General features: G+C 40.0%; 1 protein-coding gene across 3 annotated transcripts in view; it reads left to right on the forward strand.

Annotated features, from left to right (window-relative positions):
- HINT3 (histidine triad nucleotide-binding 3) overlaps nucleotides 1–18,299 on the forward strand; it is a 59,475-nt gene extending 41,176 nt beyond the window's left edge. Inside the window, exons 5-7 of one of the 3 annotated variants that reach the window (XM_010243210.3) lie at nucleotides 5,516–5,571; nucleotides 5,894–5,947; nucleotides 6,240–13,081. In XM_010243210.3, the coding sequence (XP_010241512.1) occupies nucleotides 5,516–5,571; nucleotides 5,894–5,947; nucleotides 6,240–6,389 (260 nt within the window). In that variant the 3' untranslated portion in view covers nucleotides 6,390–13,081. Of the gene's footprint in view, nucleotides 1–5,515; nucleotides 5,572–5,893; nucleotides 5,948–6,239; nucleotides 13,082–17,805 lie in introns of those variants that run through there. The other 2 variants (XM_088902035.1, XM_010243211.3) reach the window with 2 other exon arrangements.
- The last annotated feature ends 866 nt before the right edge of the window (nucleotides 18,300–19,165 follow it).

Raw genomic sequence — 19,165 nt, forward strand, 5'->3', positions numbered from 1 at the left:
GAGAAGCAGAAAGGTGAGCAGTGGAAACAGTCTGAAATGGGATGAGAAGTACAAGTACGTTTACCAAACTGCAAAGCAATAGGGAGATCAAGATCTAAGGGAGAAGGAGAAGGAGCAGTAGCAGGATCTGTCGACAGGTGCTGAAGTGGAGGAGGGGCCGAAGCACTTCTGCGGGTATACACTTGAGTAATTGGCGGCCTCTCTGTAGTAATAGGCATATGATGTGCATTTGCAGTAGGAATGGGAGCTACGGGAAGAGTGTCCACAACCGGTACAGGAAGAGGAACCACAGAGGGAGAAGAAGAGACCCCGACATCTGAGAAAAATGGAACTGATTCAAAGAATGTGACATCAGAGCACACAAACGATTTATGAGATTTTGGGTTATAACACTTATACCCTTTCTGAGTCCTCGAGTAGCCAAGAAAGATACACTTCGTAGCTCGAGCATCTAGCTTGTCTACCCCAGGCCCCAAGTGTTGAACAAAACAAACACAACCAAAGACTCTTGGGGTGAGAGGAAATGGAGACAAAGTGGGAAACAACACGGAGAAAGGGGTGTCTATTTTTTTGTTTAGCTACACCGTTTTGTTGCGGGGTGTAGGCACAAGAAGTTTGATGAATTATCCCATGATGTTCTAGGTATTGCTGAAATAGTGAGGAGTTGTATTCTTTGGCATTATCGGAGCGAAGTATTTTCATATGAACACCAAATTGAGTGTGTATTTCAGCATGAAATTTTTGAAAAATAGAGAACAATTCACTACGGTCTTTCATAAGATAGATCCATGTCATCCTTGAAAAGTCATCAACAAAGATTACAAAATACTTATACCCATTGTATGACACCACTTTAACTGGACCCCATACATCAGAATGAACTAAAGCAAAAGGACTTGAGACACGACTATCAATTCTCGGACTAAATGAGACTCGATGATGTTTTCCAATTGACATGACTCACAATCTAATGATGAAAGATGACTCAAGGAAGGAACCATCAGCTTCAAAGCCTTGAGAAAGGGATGACCAAGTCTGCAGTTCCATTGGAGAGGAGTAAGAGACGACTAAAAAGCCACTGCGGGGCCACCACCATCAAGGTAATATAAACCACCTGCTTCATGCCCTCCACCAATCTTCCTCCCCGTCTTGAGATCCTGAAACACACAAGAAGAAGGATAGAAGGTTACAGAACAATTAAGGGACTTGGTTAATCTGCTAACAGACATAAGGTTAAAAGGGAACAGGGACATATAAAACAGATGCTAAAGACAAGGAGGAGAGATCAACATCACAAACACCACAAATAGGAGATGTAGAACCATTAGCAAGTGTAACTATTTGAGATGTGGAGGAGCGAGAAAGGGAAGAAAATACATCAAGAGTCCCAGACATATGGTCCGAGGCTCCGGAGTCAATGATCCAAGGTGAGGCTTTGGAAGCTAAGCAAGCCATACCTGAATGGGCAAGTGTAGTGGTGTTCTGCTGAGATGTTTGAAGGAACTGCTCATATACTGCATGTGGTACACTCACCATTTTCTGCCTAGAAGCACAAGCAGATGTGGAGGGGGTTGGGTCAGTTTGCTGGCTTTCAGTAATTGTGCTGCTACTCTTAGACGTAGCATGGTGAGCCCAAGTGTTGGGTGGACCACACAAATCATAGTAGAAATTAACTGTGCGCCCCTCTAAGCCACAATGTGTACACTTTCTCTGAGCATTACTCCTTCCTTTTCCACGGCCTCCAGTCCGGCCACTAGCCCGGTTAAACATGTGTCCACCACGGTTGCTTGGAGGTCCATTGCTGCCACCACCACTTCTACTTCCACGACCACTCCCTTTAGTCACTACCAAACCAGATCTATCAGAGAAGGAAGAATGTTCTACCGGCTCAATGTATGTCCTCTTAAGACGGGCAAAAACTTCTTCAAGTGAGGGGAGAGCGGATCCCTCCAATATCTGTGCTCTGACAGGCTCATACTCAGCCTTCAAGCCCACAAGAAACCTAGTCACATCAAACTGTTCACGTTGTTGTTGTTGGATCTGGACATCTGATGTTAGAGGGTGATACACATTGAGCTCATTACGGATGTTCCTCAAACTTGCATAGTACTCTTCTAAGCTTTGACTCCCTTGCTTGAAATTGAAGTACTCTTGGTACAACTGATATACCCTAGTTGTGTTGTCTTGTCCAGAGTACAACTTCTTAGCATGATCCCAGATTTCTTTGGCTGTATCTAGGAACATGAAGTTCACACTAATCTTTGGTTCCATGCTGTTCCAAAGCCACGTCATTATCTGTGCATCTTCTTGTTCCCAGTCACTGAACCCAGGGGAATCAGAGGGAGGTTTCTCCTCTCTCACATGTTTTACTTTCCTCTTGGCCTTCAAGAACACCTCCACGGATTTTGCCCATGGTACATAATTCTCACCATTCAACTTGATGGATGTCATTTGAACACTTAGGTAATCTGGAGAAGGCATGATGCCTATTTTGTTGTCATTCCCATCTGCAAATGAAGCCACCTTAATTATTTCACCTTCAAATATACACCACAACCTCACACACTTCACAAGACTTATCTCACTTATGATACCACCAACTCCAACTTCTTCAACTGCACATTACACACTACACACTAAGGTTGAAATCATTCAGTCAACACATCAAACACCTTGACTGCACACTGCAGGACCATTTACCATCAACACGCCAAGGCTGAAATCACTCAGTCATTTCATCAAACACTTGTTCTTCATACTGCAGAACTGATTACACGCAAGGTCTAGGAGTTCACTTTTAAGCATTTTGAATCATAGATATGTCAGCCACCATGACACAACCACCACCACGCCACTGCTGTTGTGGACTTAAGCAGTCTATGACTCTTCTTTCAGCACACATATGAGCAAGGAAAAAAAAAAGAACATGACTGATATGCGTATCAGTCTCACCAAGCTCCACAACAACTAACTTTTGAAGCACAAAATAGCATTCACAGTTCATTATTTGAGCACACGACAACAGTGTTCATACCTGTCTACGTTCAGCCCTCTTCGTACACTGAATAGAGGGTCTAGTGTACCACTTCAACGACCACCACAGCACCGGCCAGAGGCATTCTCACCTCCAGGCCCTCAAAACGACAACTCCTTTTTCAGCCCTTTATCAAATCTCCAATCAGGTCAGCTGAAAGATGAAAACTACTGTAAAGCTGGCGGCGAACCCAGGAAGAGGACAGCAGCAAGAGGAGAGAACACGAGACCTTATGGCTCTGATACCATGTGAGTAAACCCTAGTAGATTCTAGGTCAAAGTAGAGAAGAAGAAAGAAGAAAGAAAAGAGAAAGAAGAAGAAGAAGAAGAAGAGTATTCGGCCAGACTAGAAGAGAGAATGTAAAATCACTTCTCTCCTAGCCGACCCACTTGAATTTATTCAAAAACTTAGAGTTACAAGAAAGATTATTTTGTCCCTCATTGAAGATGGGACACATAACTTAAACTCAGATACAATAGACCTTTCACTTTCAAGAAGATAAACCAGAATGACGAAAATACCCCTGACTCGAGCATTCTAACATAGTCAAAACTGTAAAATGTTTCTTTGGACCTTAATACTTTAAATGGAAGAATTTGGTCCCCCTCACCTGATGGTGTGTTCTCTTGTGCCTTCTTTTTTAACCTTCTTGTATTATCAGAACCTTTGGGTCATTGGGTGTGAACTTCCCATTAAAAGAGATCTGGTGCAAACCTATCCCTCCAAAAGTACAAGCTTTGTGTTGGGAAGTGTTCATTGGGAAGATCAACACTTGTGAATTGCCACAGAAAAGAAGGCCAAATAAGTGCCTCTCTCTTCATGTGTGTCCTCTACAAGGGAAGTGGTGAGGCCCTCCATCACTTGTTAATCTCCTAATCCTTTGTGTCTTGTATTTGGAAACACCTCTGTTGTCTCTTAGGTTGCAAATGGGTATCCCACAGAAAAAGAGAGGGAGAATCTTGTGGAGGGCAGCAAGAGCAGTGATGGTATGGACTGTTAGGGAAGAAAGGAATCAGAGAATCTTTAATGAGGTGCAAATCTAAGGAGGATTTAATTGAAGCCATAACAGTAAGAACAACACATTGGGTAAAAACTTTGTATCTTTTCCAAGAATTCTCAACAAATGACATATTAATGTCCTAGACTGAAGTGGCACAAACAGTGAAATCTGCTGAAAGTGTAAGATTGGTTTGGAAACCTCCAGCTTGGAATAAGTTAAAGTTTAACTTTGATGGCAGTTTGATGGGTAATCCAGGAAGGGCCAGGAATAGGGGGAGTTTTTAGAAACCACCAAGGAGTGGTGTTGACACTATTTTCAGGACCTATTGGTTTTGGAGATTCAGTTCTGGCTGAAGTCCTGGCTCTCTTACAAGGTTTCAGACTTGCAGTACAGCTAGAATTAAGGGATTTGGAAGTCGAAGGAGACTCACAATTAGCCGTCTCATGGACCAAAAATTTCAGTTCATCTCACTGGAAATACAGACATGTTTTCAGGGAACTTGATATCCTAGCAAAGAGGTTCAATTCTAGCTTTAGCTAGATAAGGACTGCAAATGGATTGACAGATGTTTTGGCAAAGCAAGGAGTTGACTGACATAGTTTATTTTGGGCAAAGCTGTAATTTGATGTATTTTGGGGCTTCTATGTAACTTGGATGTGAAATTTTGGGACGGCATTCCGGTCATCAAGTTGTATTAACTACTTTTTTAATTAAGTTTAATGAAATTTACTTTCTATTGATCCAAAAAAATTGCCTTCAGGTTTTTCTCAATTTTGTTCTGGTCGGGTCATGAACCAGATTGGCAACTGGAATTCAAGGCACCAACAAAAGGCAGCTTTTTTGGAAGGGCTAAAGGCAATTTGTCTATGTTTTTCTTTTTATTTGTTGTTTTTCCTGCTCAAACAGGAAGCTATCCTAGTGGTTTTGATACTACTAGAACTCAGCTGCTCCTTCCCTAAACATAACAAGTAGTCTAGGGATTACTTTGTTGGACTATACAATTCCGGGCTATTAGACCCTGCTTGTAACACACTATAGCAGTAGCTGCATTTTGGTAGCTGTATTAGTTAATATTAGAGCAGCTGAGAGACCTCTAAAGAAGTCAACCGATCCTGCTCCTAATGATGAAGGATGATGAAGGCAATGACACCATGGTGAAGTCCATGCAAGAGATGCTGCAAAGTTTGGAAAGTGCCTTTAGAAGGGAAATGCTGTAGCCTCCAAGGAGATTAAAGCTATAAGTGAATGACACCTGGCCTCCCACTTAAAGAGAGGGAGAGATAGGGCAAGGGGCACTCCTTTAGTGGCCTAAATGGACTTTTTAGTGGTCCTGACCTAATTAATTGGCTTTTAAATAGGCCTGAAGTAATTAGACTGCATGGGTTTATAATTGAATTCTATTCTTCTCAAATACAAGTTTTTGCAAATTTTGCTTTCAACACCCCAATCAACATTCTTACATGAAAGTGTGGACCATGCAGACTCATTCAACTTATTGGTTAATAGTGGTGCAGCTGCAGGCCAAGTTATATTTCATGTAAGTTATTCTTCATGTTCAATTATCAAGATATCCATTGTCTGGGGACAGATCTTTTCTTTTTTAATTAAACACTTCATCCACGTTTCTCAGCCTGTTCAATTTATAGGACTCCTCTTATTGCGAAGTGTGCTACATTCTCATTTTTCTGGAGTTTGTCATTAATTTAAATCAGATGTATCTAAAATTAATTAAATGAAGTATCATACCCATTTAAAGGAAATGGCAGCCTGAATCTGTATCAGGTTCACATGAAAAATCAGATGTATGTAAAATTTTAGATTGAGCTCCATCTAATTTAATCTTAGCATGAAAACTGCAGACACATATCCATATAGTTCCTCGGAATGCACACGATCAGTTATGGACTTCCAAGGTAAATGCCCCTTAAACTACATCAGTTTATTCATTTTTTTGAATGGTTACTTGATATTGAAACAAGGAACTCTTCTAGAAGTTGTTATGATGCAATTTCTTTCTTTGATAGAGTTAATGTAAATTACCATGGATTTGAGTTAATATATCCTGCTAAGGGCACAGAAAAAGATAATTCTATCAAACAGGCATGGACTACAACTTACGTTGGATTTGAGTGAATATAAATTCTATAATTTGTTTGCTCATTATTCTTTCTTTTTTTCTTTTTTTCTCCTTATTCTGTGTGCAAGATACACACAGCAAGGAAATGTTATGGTTTGATCAGCACAAGATCGGATTTGGATTGTCTTCTACAGATCAGAATGTGTCTAATTCTTGAGAGAATGAACAATAGGAGAGGAAACAGCAATTCGATACGTTGCTTTGACACAATGTTCTAATGTAATCAGACCTGTATGGCAGCTAGAAAGCAGGAGAAAAAGAGACAGAAGAGAGAACAATAGACAAAAGGGAGTTCTGTGCACACACTCATTTTACTTAATGGTATCATACCACTTGTTTCGATCATGTGGAGGGAAAATTACATCTATACCCCACTTTAATAATAACCTTAATAAAAGAAAAAGCACTTCAATGGTTTTGATTCTTAAATCAGTTCTTAACTTTTATTTATTGTTGTTTAGGCTCTGTTTTTGTATTTGCATTCTTCCCAAATAGAGCTTTTATAAAAGTTAATCCTGAAGTCATTAAGTTCTAATTTCAGTTTTCTTCAACCATTTTTATTTGTTGACTTACAATATTCAAGTCCTGATTATTAAATTCATAGACTTAATGGGGCTGGGCAAACAACCTCTATCCTGTTCCATTTTGTCAAGTGCTTCAGCTTAGTAGAAATCTACTGAAACAAAAAACTGTAAAAGAAAAAGAAAGAAAAGAAGTGTTTTTGTGAGAGAAGAGAAGAAGAAGAGAAAGAGTGAAGAAAGGAAGAGAAAACAAAAAACCAATCTGTCCATCCTTTCCCATTATTATTTATACTTAAAATAAAAATTATGTACAATGACAGACATGCCGTTATAGGGAAGCTGATACTAAAAACTCAATAAAAAGCATAACAACACTACTCTAAAAGATCCCAAATAATATGCTGTGGTTTCCACTTCTCAAACAAATAATAAACAAAATCAAGTAACAAAAACTGTAAAGATCCTCAACACTCCCCCTCAAGTTGGGAGTAAATGTCACACATTTCCAACTCGTGTAGGTCATTTTCAAGCTTACTCCTTGCAACCCCTTTAGTGAAGACATCAACCAGCTGTAATTTAGAAGGTATAATGGAGGCAAACTTCTCCATTTGTCACCCTCTCTCTTATGAAGTGTTTATCAACCTCAATATGTTTTGTCCTATCATGCTAAACTAGGTTGTGGGCAATATTGATTGCAGCTTGGTTGTTGCAGTATAACATCATAAGCTCCTCTGCATCTATCCCAATCTCACTCAACAAGGACCTAATTCAAAGTAATTATGAGTCACCATGGGCCATAGATCTATACTCGGCTTCCGCAATTGACCTTGCCACCATTGACTGCTTTTCATTTTTCCATGAAACCAAATTTCCTCCCACAAAGGTACATACTCCTGATGTAGATCTCCCATCATCTAAGGCAACCTACCTAATTTGCATCTGTATAAGCCTCTAGTTTCAAATTCCCATGATCAGTGAATAAAATTCCTCTACCAGGATGCTTCTTCTGGTATGCAGGTATCCTAGCTGTAAGAAAACCCTATTCGATTTTAGGTTAAAGTAGAGAAGAAGAAAAGAAAGAAGAAGAAGAAGAAGAAGAAGAAGAGAAGAGAAGAAGAGTTCGGCTAGATTAGGAAGGAGAAAAATCAGTCCTCCCTAGCCGACCCACTTGTATTTATTTCAAATAATAGAGTTACAAGAAAAACCATATTGTCCCTCATGAAAGATAGGACACATAACTTAAGCTTAAATAAAATAGACCTTTCACTCTCAAACAGATAAACCAAAATGACCAAAATACCCCTGATTCGTGTATTCTAACACTCCCCCTCAAGTTGGAGAGTATATGTCATATAGTTCCAGCTTGTCACAAATATAATCTACTCTGCCCCGAGACAATCCCTTTGTAAAGAGATCTACCCACTGATTTCCTGAGCTCACATGAGATGTGGTTATCACTCCACTTATCACTTTCTCTCATACGAAGTGACAATCAACCTCAATATGCTTAGTTCTCTCATGGAAGACTGGGTTGGAAGAGATGTGAACATCAGCTTGGTTATCACAGTATAGTTTCATGGGTTTATCAACTAAGAACCCTATCTCTTGTAGCAAGTTCTTCAACCATACTAGTTCACATGTGGTATGAGCCATAGACCTGTACTCAGCTTCTGCACTACTCCTTGCCACCACTGTTTGTTTCTTGCTCTTTCATGTTACAAGATTGCCACCAAGGAAGGTACAATACCTTGTAGTTGATCTCCTGTTTGATATAGAACTAGCCCAATCAGCATCTGTGTACCCTACTATCTCAAGGGTCCCTCCACTCTGGTATAGCAAACCACGACCTGGAGCACCCTTCAGGTACCTAACAATCCTTAGAACTGCTTCCCAATGAGGAATCCGAGGATGTTGCATAAACTGACTCGCTATACTCACAGCAAATGATATATCTGGTCGGGTAATGGTTAGGTAGTTCAACTTTCCCACTAACCTCCTGTATCTTCCTGGATCATCAAACTCTTCACCTGCATCAACACTCAACTTGGCATTGAGTTCCATAGGAGTCTCTGCTGGTTTAGCACCTAACAGCCCTGTTTCTTCAAGTAGGTCAATAACATATTTTCTCTGACATAAGTTAATTCCATGTTTTGACCTTGCAACCTCTATTCCCAGGAAGTACTTCAGCTTACCTAAATCTTTCGTATTGAAGTGGTCCTGTAGGAATTTCTTCAACCTGTCGATTCCGTTACTGTCACTCCCAGTTATGACAATATCATCCACATACACCACTAGCAAGATTTTCCCATCTTTTGAGTCATGGTTGAACACAGAATGGTCTACCTGACACTGTTTCATCCCAAAGTCTTTCACCACTTCATTGAACTTGCCAAACCAAGCACGTGGAGAATGTTTGAGTCCATAAATTGCCTTTTTGATTCTACAAACCTTACCATCCTCTCCCTGAGCAACAAACCCTGGTGGTTGCTCTATATATACTTCCTCAATGAGATCACCATGTAGGAAGCATTTTTTATGTCAAGTTGTACAAGAGGCCAATCATACATAGCAGCTAATGAAATCAACACCCGAACTGAACCAATCTTAGCCATAGGAGAAAATGTCTCCATATAGTCCACACCATACAGCTGAGAATAGCCCTTGGCCACTAACTTGGCCTTCAATCGCTCCACACTGCCATCTGGAAGATACTTCACTGTGTAGACCCACTTACACCCAACAACATGTTTACCAGGATGAAGAGCAATGAGTTCCCATGTGTGATTGTGTTGTAGAGTAGAGAGTTCCTCTTCCATGGTTTGCCGCCACCCTGGGGAGGTAAGGGCTTCCTGGACAGTCTTGGGAATGGAAATAGATGACAGCAATGATATAAAGTTGCGATGAGAAGCAAACAGGTGAGCAGCTGAAACATAGTGTGAAATAGGATGAGAAGTACAAGTGTGTTTACCTTTCCGCAGGGCAATAGGAAGATCAAGATCTGAGGGAGAAGAAGTAATGGCAGGATCTGTCGACGAGGGCTGAATTGGAGGAGGAGCCAGTGCTCTTCTGTGGGTATACACTTGTGTGATTGTTGGCCTCTCAGTAGTAACTGGCATGGGAGGTGAATCTGCAGCAGGAATGGGAGCCACGGGAAGGGGATCCGCAACAGGGACGGGAAGAGGAACCACGGGGGAAGGAGAAGAAACCACAGCATCTGAGAAAAAGGGAACTGATTCAAAGAAGGTGACATCAGAGCACACAAATGACTTATGGAATTTAGGGTTATAACACTTATACCCTTTCTGAGTCCTCGAATAGCCAAGAAAGATACACTTAGTAGCTCATGCATCTAACTTGTCCAAACCAGGCCCCGAGTGTTGAACAAAACAAACACACCCAAAGACTCTTGGGGTGAGAGGAAATGGAGACAATGTGAGAAACAACACCGAGAAGGGGGATTGACTTCCAAGGATGGACATGGGCATCCGATTGATCAGAAAACAGGATGTGAGGACGGCATCACTCCAAAAATGCTTTGGGACATTCATATTGAGCATCAAGGACCAAACAGTTTCAAGGAGATGTCGATTTTTCCGTTCAGCTACACCGTTCTGTTGTGGGGTGTAGGCACAAGAAGTTTGATGAATTATCCCATGGTGCTCTAAGTATTACTGAAATGATGTTGAGGTGTACTCTTTGGCATTATCGGAGTGAAGAATTTTAATATGAACACCAAATTGGGTGCGTATTTCAGCATAATTTTTTTGAAAGATAGAAAACAATTCACTGCGATCTTTCATAAGATAAATCCATGTCATCCTTGAAAAGTCATCAACAAAAATTACAAAATACTTATAGCCATTGTATGACATCACTTTGATTGAACCCCAAACATCAGAATGAACTAAAGAAAAAGGACTCGAGACACGACTATCAACTCTTGGACTAAAAGAGACTCTATGATGTTTCCCAAGCTGACATGACTCACAATCCAAAGATGAAAGATGACTCAAGGAAGGAACCAACAACTTTAGAGCCTTGAGAGAAGGATGACCAAGTCTGCAGTGCCATTGAAGAGGAGTAAGAGATGACTGGAAAGCTACTGGAGGGCCACCACCATCAAGGTAATACAATCCACTTGCCTCATGCCCTCCACCAATCTTCATCCCCGTCTTGAGATCCTGAAACACACAAGAAGAGGGATAAAAGGTTATGGAACAGTTAAGAGATTTGGTTAATCTACTAATAGACATAAGGTTAAAGGGGAACTTGGGAACATATAAAATAGATGATAAAGACAAGGAGGAGAGATCAACATCATCAACACCACAGATGGGAGATGTAGAACCATTAGCAAGTGTAACTATTTGAGATGTGGAGGGCCAAGAAAGAGAAGAAAATACATTAGGAGTCCCAGACCTATGGTCCGAGGCTCCGGAGTCAATGATCCAGTGTGGAGGCTTGGAAGCTAAACAAGCAATACCTGAATGGACAAGGGTAGCGGTGTTCTGCTGAGATGTCTGAAGGAACTGCTCATATACTGCACGGGGTACACTCACCATCTCCTTGCTAGAAGCATCAGTAGATGTGGAGAGAATCGGGTCAGTTTGCTGACTTTCAGTAGTTGTATCACTTCCTTTCATAGCATGGTTAGCCCAAGTGTTGGGTGGACCATGTAAATCATAGCAGAAGTTAACCGTGCGCCCCTCTAAACCACAATGAGTACACTTCCTAGGGGCATTACTTCTTCCTTTACCACGACCTCCCCCTGAGTCCCAACCTCCACTCCGGCCTCCAGCAAGGTTAAACATGGGACCACCACGGTTACCTGGAGGTCCACTACCACCACCACCACCTCTATTTCCACGGCCACCCCCTTTAGTCACCACGAAACCAGATCTGTCCGAGAGAGAGGAATGCTCTACAGACTCAATAGATGTCCTCTTAAGACGGGCAAAAACTTCTTCAAGTGAGGGAAGAGCAGACCCCCCTAGTATTTGTGCTCAGACGGGCTCATACTTAGCCTTCAAACCCACCAAAAACCTTGTCACATCAAGTTGCTCATGCTGTTGTTGTGGAATTTGAACATCCAATGTCAGAGGATGATACACATTGAGCTCATTTCAGATATTCCTCAAACTTGCATAGTATTCCTCCAAGCTTTGACTGCCTTGCTTCAGATTAAAGTACTCTTGGTACAATTGATACACCCTAGTTGTATTGTCTTGTCCGGAGTATAGCTTCTTAGCATGATCCTAGATTTCTTTAGCTGTATCTAGGAACATAAAGTTCACACTAATTTTTGGTTCCATGCTATTCTATAGCCATGTCATTATCTGTGCATCTTCCTGTTCCCAATCACTGAACCCCGGAGAATCAGAGGAAGGTTTCTCCTCTCTCACATGTTTTACCTTTCTCTTGGCCTTTAAGAACACTTCCACAGATTTTGCCCACGGCACATAATTCTCACCATTCAACTTAATAGATGTCATTTGAACATTTAGGTAGTTTGGATAAAGCACAACGCCGGTTTTGTTGTCATTCTCATCACCAATGGATGCCATCTTAACTAATTCACCTTCAAATATGCAACACAACCTCACGCACTTCCACAAAACTTATCTCACTTTCAGCACCGCCAACTTCTTCAAATACACATTGCACATAAAATACTAAAGCTGAAATCACTCAGTCATTACATCAAACACCTGTACTGCACACTGCAGAACCATTCACCCACCAAATATAAGGGCTGAAGTCACTTAGTCATTAAATCAAACACTTGTATTGCACACTGCAGAACTACTCTCACACCAGATACAAGGGTTCACTTTTAAATATTCAAAATCATCGATACACCATTCAACACAATACAACTACCACCACACCACTGCTGTCGTGAACTTCAGCAGTCGAAAAAGCCCTACTTTCAGCACACATATGAGGTAAAAACAGAGAAAAGCAGGACTGATATGTATACTAGTCACTCCAAACCTCCACAAGGAAAAAATTTCGAACCAAAATACAGCATTCACAGTCCACTACTTGGGCAAAAGACAGCACTGTTCATACCTGTCCACAAACAGCCCTCTTCACATCACAGAATAGAGGGCGTCTAGCACACCACTTCAACGACCACCACCACAGTAACTGGAGGCATACTCACCTCCAAAACCACAAAACGACGACTCCTTTCTGGCCCCTTGTCGAGCTTCCACTCAGGCTAGCAGAAATTTGAAGAAGGCTGAAATAGTTGGCGGCGAACCCGGGAAGAAGACAGCAGCAAGGAAGAATGAAAGGAGAACAAGGTTTTACTGCTCTGATACCATGTAAGAAAACCCTATTCGATTCTAGGTTAAAGTAGAGAAGAATAAAAGAAAGAAGAAGAAGAAGAAGAAGAGAAGAGAAGAAGAGTTCGACCAGATTAGGAAGGAGAAAAATCAGTCCTCCCTAGCCGACCCACTTGTATTTATTTCAAATAATAGAATTATAAGAAAGACCATATTGTCCCTCATGAAAGATGGGACACATAACTTAAATAAAATAGACTTTTCACTCTCAAACAGATAAACCAAAATGACCAAAATACCGCTGATTCGTGTATTCTAACACTAGCAATAGCCTCCTAGTGCTAAACCTAAGGAGCGTGCATATTTTGACTCATAATATAAGAAATGTTTGGGTGTGTCATGCAAAAATATAGAAGCCAGCCTACCATCCTCTAATATCTCCCTACATCATTAACCAACTCACTATCCAAAGCATTAATCCCGTGGTTTTGATCAATGGGAGTATCAACTAGTTTAACTCCTAGATTCCTAGTTTCCTGTAGTAGGTCTAATACATACTTCCTCTAAGAGATGAATATTCCATGCTTGGATCTTGCAACCTCGATTCCTAGAAAATATTTTAGTTCACCTAGGTCCTTAATCTCAAATTCTTACTACACTGATTTCTTGAGTGCATCGATCTCACTTAGATTATTCCCTATAACAACTATATCATCCACATACACAATCAGCACTGGCGCTAGTAGTCCGCTCCTCTTCACAAAGAAAGTGTCATCTGACTAGGTTTGTGTGTATCCTAAACGGATCAATGCCCCCCTAAACTTGTCAAACCATGCTCTAGGTAACTATTTCAAACCATATAATGACTTCTTCAATCTGCAAATCTTTCCTTCACCAACATCCTTTTAAAAACCAATTGGAAGGTCCATATACACCTACAAATCACCATTAAGGAAAGCATTTTTAACATCAAGTTGGAAGAGTATCCATGAGTAAGTAGCTACTAGGGACAAAAAGATTTGAACTGAGCTCATCTTAGCCACTGGTGCAAAGGTCTTCAGATAATCTATACCATAAGTTTGTGTATACTCTTTTGCAACCATCCTTACCCTGTACCTCTCTATGCTATCATCAGCCTTGTACTTCACAGTATATACATTCAACTATCTCTTTTTCTGTAGGAAGGTCAACTATTTCCTATGTTTGATTCTTAGTCAAATCCTCCATTTCTTCTTGCATAGATATTCTCCACTCAAGTGTAGAGAGAGCCTTAATGACATTCCTAGGTATAGACACAAAGTTTAGGAAAGAAAGGAAGGCACAATAGGAAGGAGATAGGCCACCATAGGAAAGATGGTGTGAAATGCAATGGGCTATGCATTTTCTCTTTCCCTTGAGAAGTGCATTGGGAAGATCAAGATCAGTTGCAACATCAGTGTTAGGTATAGAAGTATCATCAATGGGATCAGAAAAAATAGTAGGCTCAAGGGAAATAGCCAGTGTTTTAAAAGCGCAAGGCGAGGCGCAAAACTACAAAAAAAAATCAGAAAATTCAAAAAAATGCCAAAAGAATTTTAAAAATTCAAAAAATATTAAACACAATGTTAATAAAAAATATAAACATAAAATTTAAAATAATTGTTTTAAAAAACCAATTATCTAAAATTAAAATACATAAACATAACATGTAAAGCGTATTCAAATGAACATTTAAAAATAAAAGCAAACATATAAAGCATTTTCAAGCATGTAAAACCCACAATCTCTTTTTTTCCTTAATTGCATTGCTTTAAGTAGCTAATGTGATGTAAAACACTAAAACATATTGCATTCTTGATTCTATGAGTTGCCTTTGTACCACGCCCCTTGAGGCAAGCTTGAGGGGCGTGGTTGGGGGTCCGGGAGCGGAGCCCCCGGCCCAGCCGTTACACACAAAAAAAGGCAAAAAGTGCAAAATTTTAAAAAGGCGCATGCCTGGGCTGAGGTGCAAGGCGCATCAGGCGCACCAGGCATGCGCCTTTTGAAAGGGATGCGCCTAGGACCTAGGTGAGGCGCATACCCCAAAATGCGCCTCGCTTGTGCGCCTAGGCGCACCTTTTAAATCATTGGAAATACTTAGAACTATATCAAACAAACTTGGGATCTTTAATGGACCAACGGAGAGGTGTGGATTCCCCTACTGGAGCATGTGTGGAGTCAACCCTCTTGGCACCAAAAGAACTATGAGGCAGGTCGTTATGGGTTAGGTAGTGACACTAGAGGAGCTAATGGAGTATATGAAAGAACATGAAAAGGAACAAACTGTGATTTCTCCCCAAAACACTCCCCTTAGGGAGATCCACCAGAGAAAAAGCATGTAGACTAAAAAAAGTAACATCCATAGTGACAAATCTGCTCCTTGACATTGGATCATAACAAAAGTACCCCTTTTGGTTTTGAGCATGCTCAAGAAAGATACGTTTCTTGGCCTTAGGATCCAACTTCCTCTGACGAGGACTAAGAATATGAACAAAACAAACACATCCAAAAACTCTCAAAGGTATATGAAACCTTTGGAAACAAAAGAGTGTATGGCACCTTAAACCCAAGGACAAAGTATTGCCATCAATTACCCTAACTGTTCCTCTCCCAACAATGGGAATATGAGAACCATCTACTGTAAGACTATCTCTCTACTAGAACACAACTGGTAAGAAGTAAAAAGGATAGACTTATTGGTCATATGCTCAAATGCTCCTGAGTCTATAATCTAGGGAGGTCTCTCCCTACCTAAGGAGGATGCATAATTTGTAGTGGCATATGAACTACTTGCAAGAGCAAAAGTAGTGTAACTAGCTCCTAAGTCTCATGCACTTTGCTGCCCGCCTGAAAAAATAGAACTAGCCGAGTCCTTATTTATAAGCTGCCCATACTTCTCCAATTCTGTCATGACTGTTGCTACTACAATGGACTCCACGTTGGCTTGAGTAAGAGCCCTTGATGAGTCTCTAGTAATTTCCACGTTAGCATTCCCTTTCTTGCAATAATCGTACACCAAGTCCTTATCTTCCCTCCTAATCTCGTTGCTCCACCTGTGACCATTTGGATTAGGTTTAATTGTACTAACCATTCCCTTTCTTGCAATAATCGTACACCAAGTCCTTATGTTCCCTCCTAATCTCGTTGCTCCACCTGTGACCATTTGGATTAGGTTTAATTGTACTAACCATAGCTGGCTGGTCAATCTCAAACTGTCTCATCATAACATTTCTCCTACTCTCCTTTCTGGACACATAGGCATATGGTTCAGAAAGATTTAGTCCAACCAAGAATTGTTGTTTCCTCTCTAGAAAGAATGTGTTGTCTAGCAATATCAAACTTAGGATTCAATCCAATCAACAACTCAAAGACCCTATTCTTCTCCACCAATTTCTAATAGGTTGCAACATCTTTAGTATTCTCCCAGACCACAATCTCTAAGTGATCTATCTCTTGCCAAAGCGTTTTTAGCATAGAGAAATACATAGCAAGAGGTCTATCTCACTGTTTTGTATTAATCACCTGATTCCTCAACTGATAGGCTCTAGCTACATTCTAGTTTTGGGAATAGGTCTTAGTCACTCCATCCCAAATCTCTTTTGTAGTATTAGCCCACAAAAAATTTCTACCAATGTGAGGTAACATTGAACTACACAGCCAATACATTACCATGCAATTTTCTTGCACCCACCGGGAAGAATTTGTATCAGGTTTCTTCTCCTCCCCACTAATGAACCCCAATTTCTCACAAGCACCAATAGTCATCTTGGCTGATTGTGCCCATTCTAAATCATTTGTACCATCTAGTCTTACCAGACCCGGTCCACCAACTGGTTTCTGCTCAATACTCCAACCCTCTATTTCAACTTAATCAGTTCAAAATCAAAAAAGGATTAGGTAGAAATACTCCAAGACCAGATCAATCTCACAAACAAGGGTGGAAAGCCTTTCCAGGGGAAGAAAACCTTACGTGGGGAGAAATCTCCCTTCTCAAGAGCTATGGGAGAAGAGAGAAAGGTATTGATCTCTCTAGGAAGCTCAGAAAAGGCCAGAAATTGAATCGCTACTATAAAAAACTTAAAGAAGTCTAGAAAGGTCTGAGCGCCCAACACTAGGTAAAAAATGAAGAGTCCAACTTACTTTTCCCCGCACTTACAGTTCTTCCTGATTTTGATGCCAAAATACAGATCACCTTCTTGATGACTGAAACCCACTATAAAATCCAGAATTGGGCAATTTGAAGTAGATCGATCAGCTCTCTATCTCCTCATGCAGTCAGCTGATTTAGGACTATATGAATCAGCTGATTTAGGACTATATGATATCAAATAGAAATCTACTGAAAAAAAAAAAAAAACTGTAAAAGAAAGAGGAAGAAATGAAGTGTTTTTGTGAGAGAAGAGATGAAGAAAGAGTGAAGAAACGAAAAGAAGGCAAAAACTAATCTGGCCGCCCTCTCCCATTAGTATTTATACTTAAAATAAAAACTATGTACAATGACTGATACGTCCTTATACAAAACTCGATAAAAAACACAAAAACACTACTCTAAAAGCTCCCAAATAATATTCTGTGATCCCCACTTTCTAACTAAACAAATAATAAACAAAATCAAGTAACAAAACTGTAAAAATCCTCAACAAGCTTTTGAAACTTTAAATGATTCACTCTGTATTTATCAATATGAATATATTTTTTTTATCACTCATTATCGGCGTACCTTCTTGCAAACCTTCAAGATGGAATGAAGGAATTTGGTTCGGTATCCTACACCGATGCTACAATTGTAACTGAAAAATTTTCAGAGTTTTAGGAGACGACGCATAAAGCTGGACAAAGAAGCAGCTCAGCTTGCAGATCACATTCGAGAACAGTTCAAGGTGCTTGAGAAAAATTGTGAAGATCACAGTTCTCAGCAATCTAGCGCAGTAGGAAAAGAGTGAGATTGCTGATTACCATGCTAGATTCCTGAATTTGTATTCTATGTACATTAATTGTCAATTTATCATTCTTTGGAGTAAGTTCAAAGTTGAGCAACTGTGTTTAAGTCGTGTTATATTAGGTATCAGTGTGTCGAGAAATAAATTTTCTTGCTTAACAATTAATTGTGGATGTTTAAAACACCGTTTCGGTAGTGCCATTGTGATTATTTGTAATTGATCGCATGAGTAGTTTAAGGTGATGTCCTGTTGTGCGTGTGTATGGCGCACACGTCGTACATGTACATACTTGGTAACCTGGGTTGTCGGATGGGTAACCTGGTAATCCAGTTATAATCTGGTTTCTTGTTTACTTCTAATCTGCTATGTTACAAAACCTGTTGGCTCAGTCAACAACCTGTTACCTGGATGCCAACTGTTGGCCTGTTCGAAGTGTTAATTTTTTTATTTTTTTTCTAAACATTTGAAGTGTTCAAAGGATTACTAGGTTTGTATATATTCTTTTTGAAAATTTTTATATTGATCACAAATTGACAGATTGATCAAGATAGTTGAACTGTTGACCTATTGAGCCAGATAGTTGAACCGCTGACCTATTGATCTGGAGGGTGAAATGGTTCAACATCCGGTTTGGGTTTTGAATTTATAGAGTATAGACAACTTGCCTTTGGGCTCGACGAATCGATGGTGAAAACCTTCTATTAACACCACATATAAATATAAAGACTAAACCGTCCAAAACACATCTAATTTCCAATTCAAAGTTCATGTCAACGTGGAGAGCATTGTTTACCATGTATGCTTCCATTATTACCTTGCAATGCATATATCAAAAAAAAATATCCAAAGTAAAAAAAAAAAAAAAAAAATCTCCCTAATCTGACATTGTGATAGGATCTCGATCTTCTACTCTATTATTAGAAGAAATACATTATGATGTCTTCATTGAGGATTGACAATACATCTTATGAATAGGCGATTTAAAATAGTTGTCTTCTAGTTTGCAAATTACATTGATGCTTAAATTGTATATTAGCTTTCCAAATTGTTTGATAAATGTTTATGACGAAATAAGTCCTTCCCTACCATTTCCAGAGTTGAGTATTGTAATTAGAATGATCATAATGCAAGTATTCCATTGGCCACAATACTTGTTGATTACTATCTAGGTTGGAGGTTGGAGGTTGGACTAACATTATTGGGCTTTGCGGGTGGTTGGGCCCAA

The sequence above is a fragment of the Nelumbo nucifera genome, chromosome 1 (assembly GCF_055504915.1).
Source record: "Nelumbo nucifera cultivar China Antique chromosome 1, China Antique-T2T, whole genome shotgun sequence".
Lineage (NCBI taxonomy): Eukaryota > Viridiplantae > Streptophyta > Magnoliopsida > Proteales > Nelumbonaceae > Nelumbo > Nelumbo nucifera.